At 46.6% G+C, this 23,095-nt stretch overlaps 2 protein-coding genes across 2 annotated transcripts in view; one reads left to right on the plus strand and one right to left on the minus strand.

Moving 5' to 3' along the window:
• The window catches only part of LOC139290437 (collagen alpha-6(VI) chain-like), a 53,449-nt gene extending 50,794 nt beyond the window's left edge, over positions 1-2,655 (plus strand). Inside the window, exons 41-43 of the mRNA XM_070912220.1 lie at positions 291-461; positions 852-899; positions 1,119-2,655. Of these exons, the coding sequence (XP_070768321.1) occupies positions 291-461; positions 852-899; positions 1,119-1,294 (395 nt within the window). The 3' untranslated portion in view covers positions 1,295-2,655. The remainder of the gene's footprint in view (positions 1-290; positions 462-851; positions 900-1,118) is intronic.
• A 241-nt stretch (positions 2,656-2,896) lies between these two features.
• Positions 2,897-22,312, minus strand: pik3r4 (phosphoinositide-3-kinase, regulatory subunit 4). The gene is given in 21 exon segments (XM_070912221.1): positions 2,897-3,802; positions 4,538-4,658; positions 5,502-5,590; positions 6,022-6,122; positions 6,381-6,512; positions 6,714-6,925; positions 7,007-7,171; positions 7,525-7,690; positions 8,212-8,455; positions 9,454-9,596; positions 11,782-11,983; positions 15,838-16,041; positions 16,165-16,310; positions 17,075-17,248; positions 17,338-17,559; positions 17,648-17,782; positions 18,595-18,960; positions 19,067-19,289; positions 20,082-20,215; positions 20,621-21,355; positions 22,094-22,312. Coding segments are annotated over 20 exon segments (4,068 nt in total). The 5' UTR covers positions 21,339-21,355; positions 22,094-22,312; the 3' UTR covers positions 2,897-3,631.
• Between the last annotated feature and the right edge of the window lie 783 nt (positions 22,313-23,095).

The raw sequence follows: 23,095 nt of genomic DNA on the forward strand, positions 1-23,095 counted from the left end.
GAGGCCCTGTGGTCGCCCCCTAGAGGCCGCGGTGTTGATTGCAGTGCGGCCTCATGTGTTCTGGCCTCACTGATCTGCATCCTGTCAGCTGAGCGCTCGCTTTGTGTTTCCGTCTCACCTGCAGACTGTTGGTCACATGTGTGTCAGCTGTGTTTATTTATTAACTGACTGCATGTCTTCACATTTCTGTCTGAAAGACGAGATGCAACGTGAATGTCGAGGAGAGGTGAAGCCCTGAACGCTCCTCCTGTTCTCAGTGTTCCTAGTAAATGTGTGTGTTCTGCTTTCAGCCCAGTGTCGGCTGGAGGCTGATACTGGTATCCAGTGTGACGACTATGTCCAAGTGTGGTTCTTTGACAAAGACGTCGGTGCATGCTCGCCCTTCTGGTACGGCGGTTGCGGCGGTAACGCCAACCGCTTTAACACGGAAAATGAATGTTTCCGGACATGTGGCCCCCATAGTAAGTCCTGCCTGAGCACCGGACCACCAGCTGAGACCCTCCAGGTCTCTGTGGACTGACGCACCTGAATGTCTTTTCAACTGACTCACTTTCATTCTGCGTTTGATATTAACAGCACCTCGTCTTTTTATGTCGTCTTATAACTTTAATGTCTGTCTGTCTCTGTCTGTCTGTCTGCCTGCCTGTCTGTCTGTCTGTCTGTCTCTCTGTCTCTGTCTTAAAACACACCCCGTCTGTTGATGACTTTACTAATAATAATCATTAATTAGATATTACATAACCTTTAAATGATTCTTTTCTTTTATTCAGAGACAGTAGAAGTGTTAAACTGGGGGGGGGGTGATGAAGGTCCTGTATCTTCTGCCTGACTCTGTCTCTCGTCTCTCTCAGATCCAAACATCCTGCCGGAGCCGGAGCTGGCCGGCTTCGTCTCCAAAGGTAAAAACTGAGTACTGACTTTTGGTTTCTGCTGGTTTGTCACATGTACCAGAGGAGGGGTCCAGGGAAGTGGCCCCAGACATCCTCATCTTAACATTAAAAGTTTGAAGTCTCTGGAAGCTGATTGTCATGGAGGTTAATCTTAATCTGAAGTGCGTCTTATCAAAGGGCTGAGAACCTGTCTCTGTCTCTGTCTCTGTCTCTGCTGTCTCCACCCAGACGCCTGTTTCCTCAGCCAGGACCAAGGCAGCTGCCAGGACTACACCATGATGTGGTTCTTTGACACCAAACAGAACGAATGTTCTCGGTTCTGGTACGGCGGCTGCGGCGGCAACGAGAACCGCTTCAAGACACAAGAGGAGTGCGAGAACCTCTGTCTGACGAAGAGTCGATGAGGAGGCCGATCACCGCTGTGCAGCAAACCTTCGAAAACACGCATCTTCAAGGAAGAACATCAAGCGGACTATGAATGCTTTAAAAACCTGAACTTAACCCTAAACTTAGAACTAGTTTAAACTTAGAACACCTTCAGGGAAAGTTTCAACTGTTCAAACTCAGCAGCTGCTGATTAAAGAGCTTTTGATTCATTCGTAGAAGAAGAAGAAGAAGAAGAAGAGCTGCCTTTTGTTTTTTTCTCGAACATGCATGTTTTGTTCCCCCCACAGCTCCTTTGTTTCAGTGAGTTCCCTCAGAGCTCTTCTTCACAAACCTTCATCACTTTGCCAAAGAGAAGTCTTGGACTGTTGGACGACGATCAAACAACACAGAAGAAGTTCGACTCTTCTGTCAGGTTCCTTTTTATTTTCTCCACATCAGGTGCTATTTCTCTGAAGGGGGGGGGGGGGGTGTATTCATATCTGATGAGACTCAAAATGGATGTTTGAAGGAATCACATCGCAAATGACCGACTTTAAAGTGTGTTTATGTAAATGAGCTCTGCTGTAAGACAGACAGTGACTGAACCTGAAACCTTTGTCTCTTTGGACGTAAATGTTCATGTTATGAAGCTTCAGGCTCAGTAAGGACACAGCTTCCAGACGTCCCACCACACCAACAGGAAAACCTCTTAAATCGATTATGAAGACGTGTAATTCAACAACTTGTAAGCTCTGACGTAACTGTACAGCCGGAGACCGACACCCAGAAAACAAACCCTAAAAAGACCCTGAAAGACGACATCATGGGATGTCCAGGTGTCAATGTAACCACCGCGTCACTGGTTGTGATCCAGGGACTTTTGTTGCAGAGGTGTTAACTGGAGTCTTGATGTCTTCATGGTCTCCACAAGCCCAAACATCGAACATCACGTTATACGACGCGGCCGGTTAGCGGAGGCCAAGTCCCAAAATTTCTGTGACTTTGCGAAAACCGATGATCGATTGACATTCAGTTCAAGACCAAATTTGTCTTCAGTCCTGGTTCGTCCGCGTCGTACAAAACACCAGCGAGACGTCCCTGAGGTCACCTGCATGAGGGCTGCTCTTTGTTGTGGTTTCTGTTATTTAGCTGCAGCGTCCTCGCACCCCGGCCAGAAGCTGGTGAATAAAAGGGTTGTGTCGGGTGGGGGGGGGGGTCTGATTTATTCCACAAACATAAACACATTCCTGAAGAGGCTGCAGAACGTCTCGACTCCCAGTTTGAGCCTTAAAAGGTCTGAAACGTTTCAGTCTGTGTCACCGTCTGTCCGACCTGTCTGTTTATCAAACCGCCCAGTGGTGCTTCATGGAACAAAACAACAATAAAGAATGTAAGAAAACCTGCCAGCCTTCTTCTTTTCATGTTACACAAGACGTGGGGGCTTTCTGGCATATTTTACAGTGTGGGAGGCGCCCCCCCCCCCTCCTGGGTTGTTGACTTCAGACAGAAGCAGATTCTGTTGATTTTGCTGCTGAAACTAACACTGAGTCACTAGCAGCTGTTGTTAGCTGTAGCTGGCTAGCTAATAAGCTAACATTAGCTCCATGAGTTGGTTGAAAATGAAATAAATAACACGAAGCTGATTTTTGCAGCAGATTTTATTGAACAGATGGACAAACACTGAAATGCTGAATCAGAAGCTTCATCGGCAGCAACAAAAACTTTCAAATCAGACTTTATATTACTCAGATTTAAAATAGCGTCTGTACAGAGAAGAGGAGAGTGCCTTTCTGTGTGTAAAGGTTCGTTTCGGGCTCAAACATTCACCTGCTAATAAACAGTTTCACGTCTGAAAGCTGAATCAAGTCCAGGATCAGGTCCAAGTGGGTCATTATCAAGACTGATTTTATGCAAATCACACAGTAATCTGGCCCAGTTCTCCCATTTAACCTCCTCATTACTGGTTACTTACTGGTGTGAACCAGCTCCCCAAAACCAAGATACTGATTGTAAAGAGACTGACAGGTGTCAGAGAGAAAATGTGATAAATCGTTTCCCAGTTGAGAACTTCATGCAGTCAAATTGCTAATCTGTGCTTAGAAACGTACACCTTTCATTTCATAGAGTTTGGCTGTTAAACACAACCCCGTGTCACCTGTCACATCCTTCAAAGTAACTATATTAAGTGCACAAATGAGTAACGTGAGGCCCGCCCCGAGGAACAGGAAGTGACATCAGAAGCAGCCAGCAGGACCGCGTGTTCTTAAACTGCAGTAAAAAGGGTTTTCAAACTGGAAGGAGCCATCGGAGGCGTCTGCTCACAGGTTGTCACTTCCTGTCTCAAAGCGTCACAGGTCAGAAACACACGTGTCCTCTCACTTCCACACTTTGACGATGCCGTCTCTGGACGAGGTGACGATGAAGCCCTGTGTCGTCTGAAAGGTGGCGACGTCGGTGATGATGTCGTGGTGTCCCACAGGGAGGGATTCTGGGCCGCGGCGAGGCGAGTCCTCCACCACGCCGCTCTTCTGTTTACTGTGGATCTCCTGCAGAGAGACCAGAGACAAGCTTTGTAAGCTCACGCACCCTCACAGAGGCATGCTGGGAAATAAGACATACGTCTTCATATGTAAGAAATGTCAACTAATACCTGTGTGAGTACCTGTCCTGTGTGTACACCTGTGTGAGTACCTGTCCTGTGTGTACCTGTGTGAGTACCTGTCCTGTGTGTACACCTGTGTGAGTACCTGTCCTGTGTGTACCTGTGTGAGTACCTGTCCTGTGTGTACACCTGTGTGAGTACCTGTCCTGTGTGTACCTGTGTGAGTACCTGTCCTGTGTGTACACCTGTGTGTGTACCTGTCCAGTGTGCGTACCTGTGTGTGTACCTGTCCAGTGTGCGTACCTGTGTGCGTACCTGTCCAGTGTGTACCTGTGTGTGGACCTGTGTGTGTACCTGTCCTGTGTGCGTACCTGTGTGCGTACCTGTGTGCGTACCTGTCCAGTGTGCGTACCTGTGTGTGTACCTGTCCAGTGTGCGTACCTGTGCGCGTACCTGTCCTGTGTGTACCTGTCCTGTGTGTACACCTGTGTGTGTACCTGTCCTGTGTGCGTACCTGTGTGCGTACCTGTCCAGTGTGTACCTGTGCGAGTACCTGTCCAGTGCGTACCTGTCCAGTGCGTACCTGTCCAGTGTGCGTACCTGTGTGTGTACCTGTCCAGTGTGTACCTGTGTGTGTACCTGTGTGCGTACCTGTGTGTGTACCTGTGTGCGTACCCACCTGTACGACTTCGGTCCCTTCGATGATCTTCCTGCTGTAGAGGACAGACGGACAGTGCAGCGAGTCATTGGCTCCTCCCGCCACGATGTAAGACCTCTCAGGATACGCCAAATCCCAGAACCTGAAACCACAACCAACCAGTATTACTTTAAAACAGGTTGAGGGTTCTCGGTCAGCTGAGTGATGAAGTCTCTGCTGGCTGTTGTCATCTGCTGCTTTTGAAGGTCGTGGTCTTCTAATAATTCACACGTCAGCTTTCAGCCTCGTGTTTTTCATTTGAATTTCTCCTGAATTTCTCCGAGCATGTTTTGTTGCTGCAGTGGCATCAGGACGTCTGTCTCTGTCCTCTCACATGAATGTGTGGTTCAGTCACTAACTCTGGAGTTGTGTTGTTGTAAACAAAGCGATTATGAAAAGGAGCAGCTGTGCTGTTTGTTTAGTCGTCTGTTCGTCACGTTCACAACACAGATGCTGCTGGTTAGATTCTCGAAGAATAACGAATCATCTCTTCACACCATTTCTTCACTAATGGAGGGTCCGTTTACCGTTTGTTTGTGTCATGTGCAACACTCAGGTTTGGATTTCAAGCCTCAGGATGACTGTGGAACTGGTTCCTACCAGACTGCCCTGCAGACTTTGGTGCATCTAAAATGAAAGCTCTGAGCTTCAGACTGGAACGTTTAGCAGGTTTTATCTCAGAAACAGGAAGAAGAATCACCAACTCAGTTAAAAGGCCAATAGAAAATGAATGAATGAAAATGGAAAACATGTTCGTTTCATGTGTTCATGTGAGGAAGGTTACAGCCTCCTCATCGCTGCACACAGATCTGATGTTTTCACAGCTTCATTTATTCATCAAGTCTGACTCTGGTTGTTTTTGATCCGAGAAGAAAAGAATCGTTTAACCTCCAGATTATAACACTGATGGTGTTTTGTGTTACAGCGACGTTGTACTGGTTCAGACCTGATCCTCATGTCAGATCCAGCAGTCAGCAGCAGAGGGTTCCCATCAGCAGGACTGCAGTAGATCCCATGAACACTGTGAGGAGACGGCTGCAAAACAAACAAACACACACTCTTAGTGGCCTTTCTGCGTTCGGCATGAAGTTTAATGTCCGCAACACCTCTGTAGTCTCACTTAGCCGCTTGTTAGCAACCGTCTTTTTTAAGACACATAAAAGCTTCAAAATCCAGGAGTGACATATCTACTGACGTGTTTTATGTCGTAGAACAACATACAGAAACCTCTTCAGCTTGTGTTAACCGCAGACCTTATTTCAGGAAACCCATTCAAGAGACCCACTGTGAGACGAGGGAACAGGAAGTGTGAAGATGATGACTCTAAATGTGTCTCTATGTTCACCAGCTAGTCTCTAACTGTTACAGGAGGGAAATGATGAATGGGTTCAATCTGTTCAGGCCACACACACACACACACACACACACACACACACACACACACACACACACACACACACACACACCTGCATCTCGGAGAGTGGAGGTGCAGAACTCGCCCACAGGGTGAATTTGCGATCCCCGGTCTCCATGTCCCACATCGACACTTCATTGTTGCCCTGGACGGCTGGCAGACAGACGGACGGACAGACAGATTATCAGATAAACAGACGACTGGGCTGAAGGGTCCAGCTGTCTGAACAGACCTGAACACTCAAACACAGGAGACCCCCTTCACTTTGTCTGGATGTGGACTCGGGTCCTGGCAGGTTCAGTGAGGTTAAAATGATCTTTCTTCACTTTCAGTCCTTCAGTCTAAACTAACTATATAACATTAAACATGTTAAATATTCAGACAGAGATCACTCAGCCTCCGTCCTCTCACCTGCGATGACAGATGATTGGTAGAGCGGATGCATCAGCAGGCGTCTGATTCGTGCTCGAGCAGGGTGGGAGTGGTTTGAGATGGGGAGCTGGAACCGCATGTCCCAGCAGGCCATGGTACCGCTGCTCGTACCTGTGAGGGACACACCATGTTGGGAGGGTAAACTACAGGAGGTGAAAAGAACAGGGTCATCATTTTAACCCTAACCTGAACCCTCAAACAGTCCTTTGGAGTAGTGAGGACCTCACAATGCAGAAATGTCCTCACTACGATGGTTTAAAACTGAAGTCGGTCCTCACAAAGACAGCAACACAAGCCCACACACACACAGACCTAGGCAGAGCCAGCACTGGTGCATGTCGACGGTGAAGGAGGTGATGAGTCCGAGGCGGAGGTCGTGGCGGAGCGTCCAGGCGTTGGAGTTGGAGCGAAGGTCCCAGCCGACCAGCGAGCCGTTGACGGTCGCGTACGCCAACACAGACTGAGCTCCAGAGTTAAAATGGTGGATGTCGACCGCACAGCCGTCCTCCTGCAGGTCCAGAGACCTGAGAGGAGGGACACATAGGGTGGATGAGACGTGTCCTCCATCAGTACAAAGGTTTTACCTGTGGATGTGTTTCCGTTACCTGGTCTGGAAGGGCTGAACTTTGGGGGATTTTGGTGGTTTATTTGCTTCGACTGCCAGCAGCTGGATGGATCCGTTGTCTGAGGCCACCGCTAAGTAATGTGACCCCTGACAGAAGGTCAACGTCTTCACGTGACCGCCGATACGAGAGTAAGTCAACACCGACCTGCAGGAACACAGCGTGGACACACATACAGGTAACATACAGGGCCAAGAAGGTGACACGCGGTCGGTTAAGACGTTTTCACAGCTCGCAGTCTGAAGCTGGACTTCACATGTCTGAGAACAGAGAGAAAACTCTGGTCCGAGGTCATCCAGTCCCTCAGTGTTCAAACTGAGGTTAACCATTCTGGATTCATTCACATACATGTACGGCCTCAAGACGCAGGTAACACATCTGGACCGTTCTGGTCGGACGATAAAGTACAAATACGTGACAACACAGTTGGTGTTTCAGTGATGTGGCGCTGAACGCCGGCTCTCGGGTCTCTGGTCTTGTCGGTGGTTTTAAAGCCTCACCTGGTGGTCGTGGTCTTTCCCTCCATCTTCTGACTGTCCCAGACTTTAACGGTGCCGTCGTTGGACGCCGTGGCAAAGATGGAGTGTTCGTCTGAGACTCTGATGCGGTTCACGGCAGCTTTGTGTTCATGGAGGTGGGCGACCAGCAGCCCTTTAGGGTGCCACCCTGAAACACACATTTACAGCCTGAGATGAGATCTTCTTCAACAGTTTCAGCTGCTTCAGTCTCTGCTGGTTAAAACTGCACTTTTCCAATGTGTAGTCTGATGAAGTGGTGAGAGGGAGACAGCAGACAGAAGGACGTGATGTCCACAGGACGTCTCCAGTTTGTCTTTATATATAGATCTATAAACACTTTCACCAGGACAGAAACATCACTGGTGACAGTTTATATCAGCTGTAACGATCAGTTTCAGTGAATTAAAACGTTGAAAGTTGAAGCTGATTAGAGTTTAACAGATTCAGTAAAACAAAAATAAACCAGGAAGACAAACAAGAAGAGTTTCTGACTAATGACTGTGATGAAATAAGCCTGTTGTCGGACACGTTGTCACGGTTACAGTCTATCCACAGGGACCACACAGGTAAACACTGTTACATGGTGAAGTGATGCACACAGGACGTCAAGCTGAAGATAATGGACAGTGTGTGTGTGTGTGTGTGTGTGTGTGTGTGTGTGTGTGTTACCAGGTGGAGGAGGTCGACTCTCCCACTCGGCGCTCTCCATCATCTGTTTGGCCATGCGCTCGGCGCTGCACTGCTCCCTCTTCTGCTGCACCAGCTGCTGCAGCTCCGCCTTGCAGGTGTTGATGCGGCGCTGGTAGGCGGGGCCGCTCGCCACCGACTGCAGGACGGGCACCGCCGGGGCCACGGCGCTCTTCCTGATCTGACTCGCCGGCCCGTCGGCAGCCTGCAAACATTATTTCACTGACTGGTCAACAAGCAGGTGTTAAAACAACAAACCAGTCCAGCCGAGGGACGCTTGATGGAGGGAAAGTCAGAGCGTGTGCGTCACGGTTACTTTAACACATGACTTAGTTTCAGGTTTTACTTTCAAATTTCAAATTCAATTCAAAGCTTCCCAGAAGTTTCTGATGTATAAATAATGTTGCGTTGTTACCGTCGGTTTCAAATCCAAACAGATCAATCTACACGTTCAGCTTGGAAACACAAACCCCAGATTCTATTTGTTTTTATATGTCAGAATCTGTGAGTTCCTAGAATAAAACAAACACTTTGGAAGTTGTAAACTCGTCCACAAGGCATCATGTAGTAACCACGCCAACAAATACAAAACAGATCACCTCGAAACTTTAACACACGGCTTCACGCCAACAAAGTAAAAACGGCTCTACGCTATGGAAAGCAGATCTCACGTGGAAACCAGACTCAGACTACAGCCGAGTCTCTGACTGAAGCCAAGCCAGCAGCTCGTAACTGGATCCATCCACAATGAACTAATAATCATTAGCTGATAAACCTCAACCAACTCCAACAGCAACATCCGGCTTCACATTAATGAGGAGGAATAATCCTCTAATGACAGAGTCTATAATCTATATGTAAGGAGGACAGACACAGGGGGACAGACACAGGAGGACAGACACAGGACAGACACAGGAGGACAGACACAGACACAGGGGGACAGACACAGGACAGACACAGGAGGACAGACACAGGAGGACAGACACAGGGGGACATTTACTGATTATACTGTTACTGCAGGAACATTATTAACTTTTATTAATTCTTCTGGTATTACTTTATCAGGATGATCTGTGGGATCAGACACTGTCCTTCTGGAGACAGTTCTAAATAAAAAGGCTTTGAGCATGAGCCTAAGAAAGACATTCATGGTAATAAAAGCCTTCCGGTGGACAGTGCTGGTGTGAAGGTGCCTCTGGCTGCCAGCACCAGTCCCAGACGCACCTGCTGACTGTAAACATCAATAACTGTGTGTGTGTCCAGAGGCGGTGTTACCGTGGCGGGCTGGGCGGAGGGCGGCTCCTGAGATCCGAACATGCTCTTCCACTCCTCGTTCATGGTGGAGTCCTGCTTCGTGTGCTTCCTCGCTGCAGGGACATTCAGAGAGGACGTTCAATCAGCGAACATGTCTGTAAATGTTTGAGTGTTTCTCAGAGACGTGTCACCACCAGCTCAGCAGGTGTCGTGGTCATTTTTAATTACACTCTGGACTGAAGCATGTCGCAGACTGTGAAGATGGAAACTGGAAAGGCAGAAAATGATCACATTGTTTGAGATGCAGTCTCTCGTTTCTGTTCGTTCATTATAAACGTGACATCTGTGCAGATGTAAAACAACGAGGGAATTCATTCCTCGCCAAAATATCACATTTTAACAAAAATACAGTTCCAGGACTGAAGAGACTCATCAGATGAACACTTTGTGCAGCGTGGAGGGAATCTGAGGCCTGTCAGGTATTTGGAGAACGCAGAGAGAAAGTGATTCATGTGGGAGATGAGAGAGGGGAGTGTGGCTGCAGATGGCCGTCATTTACTCTGCTGACTTACAGTAAAACATCTGGAGCACAGAGTCAGATGTGGTTCTGGTCCTGGAGATACAACGACCGGAGATTTACGCCCAACCGGCAGGAGACGGTAACGTTTACAATGTGCCGGCTCTGCAGAAGCTTTGACAACGAATACTGGGCTTATCTCGACTTTAAAGACGTCACTAACAAGCTTTGTCTTTGTCTTAACTGCTGAATAAAGACATGTTAACCCTGGAGGACATTTCTCCTGGAAGGAAGTCTAAAATATCATTGTTGATTAGACAGAAAGAACGAGTTACATATGGGTTCGCAATTATTGAAATCAGGAAAACAAGCCACACCATGAGGATGCAAATGTCAGTCAAACAGAATTCAATTAATTTTATTTAGGGGACAAGTGGGACTTTAAAGGCCACATGAAACAGCTCTGAGATGAGAAATGTCTTCTGTGGTTTGAAACGTTTAGACGACAGGAGGTCGACCCGACACCTGTCACACCTGACTGGAGGGGACTTTTTCACACGAGCACCAGGTAAGTCAGAAAAAAACCATTAAAGGGAAAATTCCTTCCTTTATAGTTCAACGCATTTTAAGACGGCAGATCAGAAGCAGGAAGACGACGCAACAACATGGAAGAAGGTATTTTAACAGGGTTCCCACACCTTTTCAAAACTTTTCCATGACTTTAGTTTGAGGTAGGCCTTTATAGCGACCATGGGGGGGGGGGGGCCCATAATGAGGCTTTCAAACAATGCCTTCCTCACTGGAGGAAGGGCCTCATTATGGAGCCCATGTTCTTTCTTTCTCTTCAAAGTAATGATGCATAGTTCAAGCTTTAAATGTCTGAAAGATTCTGTGAGACATGAGGAGGGAACAACGTGAAAAACATCGTGTTCAACATAACTATCATTACTTCATGTTTGTTACTTTCACAGCAAACATGCGCAAAATAATGTACCAGATGCTGCAGCGATGGACTCTGAAATGAATAAAAACAACATCTGAGCATGAAACAGAGACGAAGCAGAGCCACTCTGGTTACCTGCTGCGTTCACAAACTGCTTCTATGTTAACTAGAGATATGAATATTTAATATAACATAAGAGACATCTACTCTCGACTCTATAAAATAATCGACCGTAGTGAACACAGGACGATATCCGCCGGCACCACCGGTCCACTGCCACGAAACCAGGAGCCTACAGTTCATCTTACTGGACATATTTCAACATACGGAGTCACAAAACTGTGACTGTGATAGAGGTTGAATCACCCTGATGGGCTCTTTTTTAAAATCCTTCTTACAGACGTGCAGCTTTCAAGTTGAAAGAGAGGAAAGTAACGACTAAATAATATAAAACTCCTCTGAATGAAACACAAAGCTGCACATTTGAACCGGATGTTAGTGGATCAGCAGGTCCTGCGTGACCTGAGCAGCCTGCTGGCTTCCTGTCTCCAGATTTCGTGGATCAGATCCTGATTAAACTTCCATCCATGTCTATAAACTCTGTCTGACCCCCCGAACGTCTTAACATGTTATAAATGAAGACTTGCAGCATTAAATATGTGTTTAAAACCGTAAACTTAACCCTTCACTCCTCTCTGCTGATCAACATATTAGTCTCTAAGTCAGTCAAGATAAACCTAAACTGAATGCATCCTTTTGAAAACCCCTTTGGATCAACTCAAAAATACCTCAAAGCCGATGAAGGTGTGTATAAATACTGCATCATGAAGTTCATTACCTCTCTTGTCCTCGGCCTCGGCCTTGGGTTTAACCAGGTCCACCTGGCGGCCGGTGATGCCGAGCGTGGCCAGGTCGATGACTCCGGTCTGGGCCGCCTCTCCCAGGTGACTCTGCTCGCCCATGTTGGCTTTGGCCTTGTTGGATTTCAGCATGAAGTCTTTGAGCGCCAGCAGCTTGTCCTCCTCCGCCTCGGTCATCCCCTGCACCGCCGAGGACACGAGACAGGACAGAGTGAACACAGAGGTCTGGACGGCTAGAAGACGGAGCCGTCAAACAGGAGCAAACGGTCCAAAGACAACGAAACGCAGAGGAGTTTGGTCCACAGTGAGTTCACACTGTGTGTTTATCACAGGGAAGGATCTGGTTCACAGTCCACCTCTGTAACCACGCTGGGTTTTAATCATGACATTCTACATTTTTCTTCTTGGCATCCAACAGTGAATGTGTTAGAAGAAGCCTGACATGTTCCTTCATCACGGTGAGAACACACACACACACACACACACACACACACACACACACACACACACACACACACACACACACACACACACACACACACTCTCTGTGCAGAAATGTGTATCAGCTGTGTAGGTAACATTAATCTGAGCTCCATGTGTGAATAAAGCTGATATTTCTGAACAAAGTCACACAAACAAGGTCCTGGTCTGTGGTCTGTGAAAGCTATTTGTGTGGTTTCACAATGTTTCACAGAGATGTGGTTTTTCCTCAGAACATGAAGACTAAGAGACTAAGCTCCACACAGACTCTGCCTTCCAGATGGAGCGTTTACAAAAACTACTATCGTCTAAAGGCTCTGGCGTCAGCAGTGTAACACACTAAAAAACTCTGTCAAATCTACTGTATCATCAGAACTGGAGTTCCTGTGCAGACAAAGGTCCCTCCAGCTTTGCTCAGAGTTTTGTGGGAGTGCCTCCAGGGTTCATGAATCTTGTTACAGATGTTCTACAGGAACCTTCTGGCCCTTCTGGTTTAATTCTGAGGAACTCCTTCGAGGTTCTTCAGAGGCCGCGGACGTTCACTTGATGGAAAAATGTCCGTGGGAGTCTGACAGTACTTGGATGTGTTTGAATCCCTGGTTCCTCCTCTGTTCCTCCTTCTCATGAGTGCTCCCCTCCCTCAGAAAAACCTGCTGCTTCACTTTTTCAGCGGTCTCATTGTTGGAAAGCATCTAACAACACGAGCTGACACTCAGAGGTGCTAATGGTGTCGACCGGGATCTAATGAATCCGGGTTGTAGGTGACAAGGTGCCTCACCTGTAAACATGCGTGCAACGCTGTAAGCAAAGGATTTCACTTTTGATTAAAGTGAAGTCAAGAGAACCGTAGAACCGGTTACATGTTGAAATAAAGTCATCAAATGCCGTTAAAATAAAGGTGATAATCAAGAAAAGGACCTCCAGTTTTGTTTCTTAAGACCCGGTTCCACAGGGCCTCTGATTCTGCCTTCAGAACGGTTTCAGATGTGATCAGACGATCTGCCAATCAACCCTACAATCCTACCTTCCTGCCTCATGAGGACTACGCTGGTTTATAAAGCGCTGACATGTTTCTCTGTGTGTCACTACACGTTATGTTATGTAAAAAGAAAAAATTCAGCATTTTCTATTCACCAAATTAATTCATGCAATCAAATATATTAAAACCAACTGTGAACATCTAATGCCACCCACACCCACACACACACACACACACACACACACTGTAAACTTGACTCTTTTACCTCTAACTTTCAGTATTTAAATAAAACTTCTTCCTGTTACTGACTCTCCTCCCTCAGCTTGACCTCCTTCATTTCTGCCTTCAGTATGTTTACATTTTCTCTGGCGGTGTTTATTTATTTCACTTCTCATTTCCAGAATCAAAGAAGCTAAACTGAAACAGGACTTCCTGTGAAATCTGTCGAGCAGTCCGACATCAAGATCACCCGCAAGAACACTGATAGACGTGTTTGTATAATAAAGTGTAGATTTCTAAATACAGCACTAACAACATACGAGGACTTTTAAAGTGATTCAACACTAAAGACACAAAGATTTACTTTCTCAAGGGCTCCCTCTAGTGATGCTCCATCATCCTGAATGTGACTGCTGGGTCTATGACGCGAGGACTTTGTCTTCTTCCCAGACAGTCAAACATTTTTAGTTACAGCTCAAAGCACTTTGACACGATTTAACATGTTACTGTGCAGAAAGTGATGATTAGCAGCTAGTTTAACCTCGATGATCTCCGTTTGTGGCATTTTGATATAGGAAGTGTCTTCTCTAAACATTTGGACATTTAAAGACAGTCAAAGACAAGACATTTTTCTAAAAGTTTTAAATCTGACCTGCTAAATAAAAGTGAGAACAGAGACTATATCCTGGCCGAGATCCATGTCCATGTCTGGGACTGTGACCCTTCAGAGACCGAGCGGGACATTTTACAGTTGAAACGTCAAACTGTAAAACACTGGTGGACAATAACAGTGACGCTGCTGCTAAATGACAGAACGTAACACCAATAAGCTGATATCAGCTGACATACGGCCTCCACTACTTAACACAAATGTTTTTGTCTGTTCTCACACTTTTGCCTCTTTGTGCGGGAGGCGTTTCTTTTGTTACACACAGACAGAGACACACACACACACACACACACACACACACAGACAGAGACACACACACACACACACACACACACACACACACACACAGACAGAGACACACACACACACACAGACAGACAGACAGAGACACACACACACACACAGACAGACACACACACAGACAGAGACAGAGACACACACACACACACACACACACACACATACACACACACACACACAGACAGACAGACAGAGACACACACACACACACACACACACAGACACAGACACACACACACACACACACAGACCCCCCCCCCCCCCCCCCCCCCCCCCCCCAGCACCCTGTCACCCGGCCGTATGGAGCCGTTTCAGGTAACTCACGACTCCAGAACAACAAAGTTCACAGTGTGTGCGATCTGCTTGGATGATAAATGAAGAACAGGCGTCGACAGTGTTTCACTGCCCCCCTCTGCTTGAAAGTCTGCTGCACCTCAGATCATCACTGCAGCACAGTGAGGAGTTAAACTGGGGGCAGAACAAACATGATCTCAGGCGTCTCAGAGGGATATAATCACAGCGTCAAACCTTTGTCGACTGCTCTCTCTTTCTCTTCTGTGAAACTGTCCAATAAAGGAAGAAATGCGACAAACAAGAAAAAGGTTCAGCTCACCAGAACTCCTCCTTTTTTCATGTTTTCATGAAGTGTTTTATTTGGACGTTTCTTCTAAAGAAAGCTCTGAATGACAAATGAGAACATTTCAGAGGCTGATTGGTGTGAACTGACCCTTTCTGTTTTTGGTTGAGAGGGTCATGTAATGGGTGGTAATGTTAGACGTCCCACATGTTGGCTTTTGTCCAACTAAAACTTCATTTGAAAGTTAGAGAAACAGGAAATGTGTTATTTTGAGCTCAGTCAGAAACAGCGCACAGTTAAAAAGATTACAAACATTTTGTGGTGAGAGTTTGAAACGAGTGTCATTCTTTCATCCCGACATTATCTTTTTATTTAGTTACACCACACTTCCACATTTCTCTGACCCTTTATGGTCTTTCTCTGTTGCTGATTAACTGCACTGGACCACAGAAAACAGACCGGTGATTTACTGCAGATTTACTGTTGGATCAGTAACTCGCTGCGTTGACCTGAACAGCTTATTCAGCAGCTGAGGGGAGTTCCTGAACACACTGCCAGCAGCAGCCACTTCACTGATTACAGAAACTCAGTCTGATAACAACTCTTCAAACATGAGAAAACAAGGTCCAACAAGGTTCTCAGCTGGTTTGTCCACAACTGAGACACAAATTACCCCGAACCGTCTAAATGGTTATTTAATATGTTCTGCTGTATTCCAACAAAGTCACCCTTCTGTGAAATTCACTCTTGTTCCACAACTTCTTTCCCACCTTAAAACCCCAAAACATGTCATGACTAACAGTTCTGACCTGTGAGAGCAGCTTCTTGAGGAGCTGTGCGATGGCCGGGTCCTCAGGAGTGGGGCATTCTGGGATAGATCCCGCTCGCTTCTTCTGTCGAAGCAGCAGGTGGCGGAAGAGGCTGGCGATGTCTTTGGAGCGAAGGGCGTAGTCGAAGATGGAGCGACTGACCGGCTCCTTCAGCACACTCAGCAGGACCAGCTCCTTATCGATCTGACGGGGAGGGGGGGGGCAGGGGGAGGAGGACCGAGACGAAGACGGTCAGATGAGACACAAAAGAAAGTGTGCTGTGAAGACGATGGAGGACGTGTGAGGATGATGAGGATGAGGACTCACCTGGATGATGGGCTGGGTGATGAAGGGGTTGAGGTGGGGCATCAGTTTGCAGTAGACGTCAGCCACGTTGAGGTGCTGTGCGATGACGGTGATGAAGCCCACCGCCCCGTAACGGATCCACAGATTGGGGTGACACAGGAACGGAGCTACGGCAAGCCAGAGAGGACAAACGACACGGTCCAGTTTAGTGAAAGCACTCGTGCCGCATGTCTGAAAGTAACTAGTGGTGATTTAGTGTTAGACGGGTTCATAAAGGACAACAGAGTATCTGAGAGGTTAATATATATCATACAGGACAGGTGTACCTGTAGTTTCATTGGTCAGAGTCCCAGTCAGGGTTTTACCAACAGTGTGATCATGAGTCCAAGTTCACCAGGAATGAGGTCTAAATGCCACATAAGCAGGAATAAACGGGAGGAGAAATACTGAACCCTTCCCTTATTTATTGACCTAAAAGTAGTCAAATAAAAACATTATATTATATATATATATAATATATATATTATATTAACGTCTGAAGAAAATATCTGTAGAACATAAACTCCTCAGTAGGTTCTCAGAGAGACTGAACCAAGGACACACCACCTGTCCTACGTAGCACTGAAAACAATCACTGGATAAATCCATTAGTCCGTCTACAGAAAATTAATCGGCAACAGTTTTGATAATCAATCAGCAGTTTAAGTTGCTGTTTAAACTGGATATGCTGATGTTTAAAGTCATTCGTTTTTCAGATATTTTGTTGTGAACTGAGATGTTGGACAAGAGGACATTTGGACCTGAATTCCTCCTGACGGGAACATGAATGTCTGGACGAAACGTCAACCAATAGCCGTCAAGAGATCTCAGTCTGGACCCACAGACAGACAGACTGACTCGTAGATACAATAACGTCACTCTCTGATCTTACCAATGTCACTGACGAACTCGTAGATATGAGGTTTCTGCAGCAGACCCAGCTGGCACATGCAGGTGAGAGCGTTCAGAGCTTTATAGATGACGAACTCCTCGGTGTCACTCAGACCCTGCTGGAGGAGAGGCTTCAGGATGGAGGAGCTCTGCCAGCCAACGTACGCTGCCACACCTTCAGGGAGAGTGACAGGACATACAAGTATCCATTATAGCTGCTTTAAATATCTCCAGTGAAACCACCCTCGTGTCAGGATTTCTCACCCACGATGCTGTCGAAGAAGGCTCCTCGCAGATGCCAGTCGTTCTTGTCGTTGAGGAAGGTGATCATGTGAGACAGCAGCACGTCGTTGGCTTTCTGCCGGCCAAAGAAGACGCAGAGGCGCGTGATGCCGTTCTCCATCAGCGACTGTTTGACGATGTTCTCCGAGTCGCTCAGCAGCGTCACCACCTTCTGCTGCACCATCTCGTGCAGCGCCTGCAGCTCTGAACGTGAAACGTGCAGCGTGTTGGTAACTGAGGTAAACAGTTACTTACTTACAGCGAGACTGTCAGCCGGTGTGTGTTTCTGTACCTGAGTCGTAGTTTTCGTTGGGGTGGAGTATTTCTTCGGTGTCCTCACCGCTCAGGTCCTGCTCTGTGTTCACGTTGTTTTCCTGAACCAACTCCAGGAAACGCAGCGCGCTCTCTGCCAGATGAGCTATGTTCTCTAAACATCACCCAAAACACATGGACAAAGTTAATAAAGTCTTAAAAATCGACATGTATCAGCTGACGTTATACATGTAAAATACACAAACATTTCTAGGATGTGTGCCGAGTATTTTACAGTGTAAAAATAAAGCTGTCGGTGCGCTCTAATGAACAAACTACGTGATGGAGACACAGTTTCTAAATTCATCTTTGGCCTTTTTGTTTAGACATTTCTTGTTACTTATCATCCAACATATACTGTTTAGACCAGTGGACCCCAACATTTGGAGCTGTGGACTCCTTAAAACGACCTCTTGACACCAGTTGCATTTGTCTACCAGTTGGGGCCGAAGACAATTATCCAGTAAGATGAGAAGAAAATCTGAACAAATAGATCTCATTTTGTGAAGCCGTAAAGTTTTACCTCGCTGTTAATCAACCTGTTAGCCCTCAGATTCCCAGCTGGGGACCCACTGCTTCATTATGTAGTAAATAAACTGATCACAACATGAGACCCCATCAGGATCTGTTAAACTCGGGGCGTGACAGACACGGATTGAACGCAGCATACGTTGTATTTGTGGTAGTTAATAAAAACAGTTAAACATCATAATGTCGGGGGAAAACTCACTTGATGTACAACCGCCGCTAAACGATATTCTGGAGGAACCCTGAAATCATTTCTTCTGAATATTCAAACATGTGCACATTTCCTGTAAATGAAGCCTGATATAGTTTGTATTGTTGTAAATGTTCACCAGCATTTAAAATACATGTCTGTAAGCGGAGCTTTCTCTTAGAGTGGACACTTTATTGAAACCCACTGACCTGCGTACGCCAGCCTGACGATGGTGGCGTCGTCCTGGGCCAGGTGGGCGATGCCCGGCAGGATGTACTCGGGGTAGATGTTGACGTCGTTCCTCGGCACCTCCTTCACCAGCGCCAGCACTTTGGTCAGAGTGCGCACGGCCTGAGCGCGCACGCGAGGCACGGGGTCGTTGCAGAAGTGCAGCAGGTACGGCGTGATGCGGTCGAGCAGGATGTCGACGCCGAGCCGCGGAGCCAAGTGGAGGATGAGCTCCAACGCCGCCAGCTTGGAGTCGCAGGAGTGCAGCGTCTGCAGGCAGGAGGTGATGACGGACACCAGGACGATGAGGCCCTGCTCCTCCCTGGAGCTCAGCACGCCATCGCCGACTTCCTGAGACGAAGAGGAGGAAGAAGAGCCTGCAGGGGAAACGGCAAACTCTGAAGAGAAGGGTTTTCATTGTGTAATCATCAGAACGCCTAAGAGCTCAGATACGCTCCCTCTCACCTCCACGCAGGTTGTGCAGGATGTTGTCGAGGTCTTTGCGGATGACGAGCACCCGCTCATCTGCGGACTGGAAGGTCTCTTTGGCGAACTGAGCCATGTACGGCTGCAGGAAGGTGTAGAAGATGTCGGGGAAGGCTTTCCCTCTCTGCTGCTTCAGGTACTCCTCTGCTGTCAGACGCTTCTCCGGCTCTCTCTGCACCATCTGAGCGACCTGAGAGAGAGTTAACTACTGTCAGAGAGCAAGACGTGTTTGTTACACTAGAGACTGCTTTCACTTCACTTGAAACATATTTCGGTAACGAAGCTATGACAGTGAGCCGGAATGCACCATCGTAACTGTAGGCCATACTGTACATCAAGCAGTGGGACTGTCTGAGGGAAATATTAGATTTAGAGAGCTGCCTTCATTTGTCAGAAATTTGATTCACTTATTCTAAAAGAACTGACATGACCATCTGTTTATTTTAGGATCCCAATTTAATTTTCAGACAATTGGCTACATCGTGATTAGAGTCTGACCTTAGATCAGCTGATATGAACATATCACAGACGTACTGACTGATCAGTAACAAGAAGAAACGTCAAAGATGAAGAAACAGTGTGTCAGTTACAGAGTTTGTCCACCAGAGAGCGCTGACTACTTTCTTGTTACTCTATAAAATGTCCCAAACAGATCTGAGTCACTGTTCTTTAAAAACCACACATTATGGATTCTTATCAAAATGTTAAGCCAATAATCATAATCTTTATCGTATCAAATATTGCTGAGTTTCAGCCTCAGATGTCTGTCGTCATGATATATACTGTGATATAAAATGACAGATACCACGACAGAACACTGTATGCAAATATGAGCTCATTTGTGATGAAGTTTATGTTGTTTATCTCCCTGAACATATGTTTTGGTGAAAAGGGGCCCTTCAGTAGTAGAAAGCAGTTTGTATCAGAGATCAAACCATTATCAGAACAGAGGGTGTTGACTTCTGAAAACAGGGATCATTACCAGCTCCCGGATGCTCCGGTCCTCGATCTTCATGAGGACCTGCTCTGTCTGGAAGTGTCCTTTACGATACGCCAGCAGCTGGGACAGATCGAAGAGAGGGACGCCCTCTGTGAACAGCTCCGCTATCACACAGCCTGAAAACACAAACACACAAAGATGTGTAGATTTGAGTCAGCTTTAGGTCACTTACATACGTAAGATTTATTATTAAAATAAGTTCGCTAGAAATCTGTCGTACAATTGAATGTTTAATAGTTTAATGTGTGTCGTGTGAGATTGTTTGTAGTCTTTTGTTGCATATTTAGAAAATGCTTAAGGTGGTTTTCAGCTTTAAATCAACTTCTGTGCAGCTGCAGTAAAAATGGGTCTGTGGTCATCGTGTTTCCAGCTGATCAGGAGTATATGAACAACACTCAGCCAATCAGATGAGTGCTGCTGATGGTTTCAGCTGTGATGCATTTTCTATTGGTCTGATGATGCAGAGCCACCAAAGTTTAGAGGGACTCTACTTCAGACTTTTTATCTCCACGTGTCTCTACCTGCAGAGAAGATGTCCATGGCCTGTTTGAGCTCCCCTCTGCTCCTCTGGTTGTTATTAGTCAGATCCACCAGCGGCGTATTCTGGTCGCTCTCTGTGGTAAACATGCTTCCATCCACGAACCTCTCTGGTGCGATGTAGCACGTTCTCCGCCTGGATGTGTCGAAGAAGTAGTTGAAGTCGGCGGGGTTGTCCTCCGGCAGGTACGTGGGCTTGAAGCTGGCGAAGTCGGTGAGCAGCACCCAGTTCCAGCTGGTCACCATCACGTTCTCCGTCTTAATGTCGCCGTGGCGGACGCCGGCTTTGTGCGCCTGGTCGACGGCGTTGAGGATCTGGAAGGCCAGCCACCGCTTCTCCACGTTGTTGAGGAAGGGCCGGGTGCTGATGCGGTCGTACAGGTTGTCCCGGACGTACTGACGAAATAAGATGGCGGCTTTCTCCGTCAGGGAAGTTTTCTGGAAGGGCAGGCAGTTCTGGCAGGAGTGCAGTCTGATCTTCAGCTCCTCCAGCTCCTGTTTGTAGCTGGTCAGAGGCAGCGAAGGGTCCTGGATGGCAAAGACTTTGACCACCACCAGGCCCTCCCGGTGTTTGGCCCGGGCCACCTTGAAGAAGCGGGTGCTGCCCAGACTCTTATCGTACTCATGGTCGTGGATGTCTGAGAAGTAGCTGTCCACAGACAGGATCTGCGAGGGGGCGATCCCCGCCAGCTGGTTCCCCATCACGCCTCAACACACGTCTGTGGAAAAGTCACAATAAAAATCTGTTTAATATACTTATAGATCACTATTTGACCTTTCACTACAGGAACTTGAAGAAATGTAACCTAATTTCTCTGGTTCTGGTTTGTTCCCATCGATCTGGTTATGGGAAGAACCAGATTACAGGTTGTTAAGTTCCTGCAGTAGAACATAGAAAAGGGTTTTGTGTAATCTACGGTCTTGACGAGAGCTACACAAGCAGAAATTAAGATGGTGGAAGAAGCAGGAAGAAGCACACTTCAGTATGTAGCCAGGGCTGTCCGCTTACTTTTGGCCATATAGTTCATATCAAACTATTAAACTGAGGTTGAACTCCACCATTAAGAAACAGGTTAAAGCCTCCATCACTTCCCTGACTGTCTGCCCAGATTCACAGAACTATGTTAAATGTGGTTGACAAGTTTGTCTTTAATGTAGCCAAACAGCTGGATTTCACAGCTGGCGGGCCTTCGTTTCACCCAAAAATAAAGCAGATGTGGAGCAAACACGGATGTCCGACAGGCTCTCCTCTCACACCCATGACAGCAGACCCCCACCTCAGTTAATGCAGCTCCTGAAAGAGCAGTCATATGACTCAGCGACACAAGCAGCGCTTTGACAGCGCTAATTTAGCATGCTAGCTGGCCGTTATTAGCCGAAACCATTTACGTTAGCAACACCAAACCATTAATGTCCAAGGTTAAAACAATTAAACGATGTTGTATATTCATTGTTACCAGCAGCTGATGTGGCTTCTGCTGCTGTTGACAGGACCGTTGATGATGATGTTGTTGTTGTTGTTGTTGTTGCTTTAGCAGGCTAGCCAGCAGTCGACGGTTCCAGTGATGCTGCTACGGCTGCTAACAGTAACAAACTTCAGCCTGAACGCAGAGTAACCGTCTTCATGTCGTCTCTCGGTGCGTTAGTGTCCAGCTATCATTCCGTTCTGCCGCCGGTGAAACGCCCCGCCGCGGTAAACGGACGGTAACCGTGAATAATAAACAAAAGTAGCAGCCTGAATAACTCCGTTGGCTAGTTAGCCGTTTCCAGCTGTTGTTATGAATCCGGGTCATCCGGAAACGGATACCTCACTAGCGCCCCTGCTGGCAGACTTCAGTGCAAAGACGGCCAGTTAGGAAGATGACCCACTCAGTAGTTTATTCTGTAAATGTATTTACATCTTTAATATACCATATACAGGCACATTCTCTACAACCAAACCTTTATTTCTGTTATAAAAAGGCTTCATCTGTCTGTAACACATGTAACTTGTTCCTTGAATTTGTCTAAATTAATCATGTTTGTTTCTTCTTTTTGTCAATGTTTCAGTATAAATCATTGTTAAATAATTGTCATTTATCTTTATTTATATACAGATTTCTGTATTGATTGAAGTTTTCAAAAGCTGATATTTGAGCTAATACCTCTGCAATATCTAACCTGCAGATTTAAGTTGGAAATCCTCATATAGACACATAAGTCAAAGACTTACAAATATTGTATTAAAAGGTTTGATTGTGTGCAGTTATGAAAATGAACAAACTCACATCATTCACTGTGATGTGAGCCATATACCATAAGTTATAATGTGGAATCTAGTATATATGAACAAGCACCACAACAGTAACTTAGATATAGATGCTGGGTGAACTATCATTATTCAGTTTGTCCCGAGGGTGGCGCTGGGGGAAAGGTCATGAAGTCGTAGATCTAAAGGGTCCACCTTCAGGGCAGCAGCA

This window comes from Enoplosus armatus, chromosome 9 (genome assembly GCF_043641665.1).
Source record: "Enoplosus armatus isolate fEnoArm2 chromosome 9, fEnoArm2.hap1, whole genome shotgun sequence".
In the NCBI taxonomy this organism is placed as follows: domain Eukaryota; kingdom Metazoa; phylum Chordata; class Actinopteri; order Centrarchiformes; family Enoplosidae; genus Enoplosus; species Enoplosus armatus.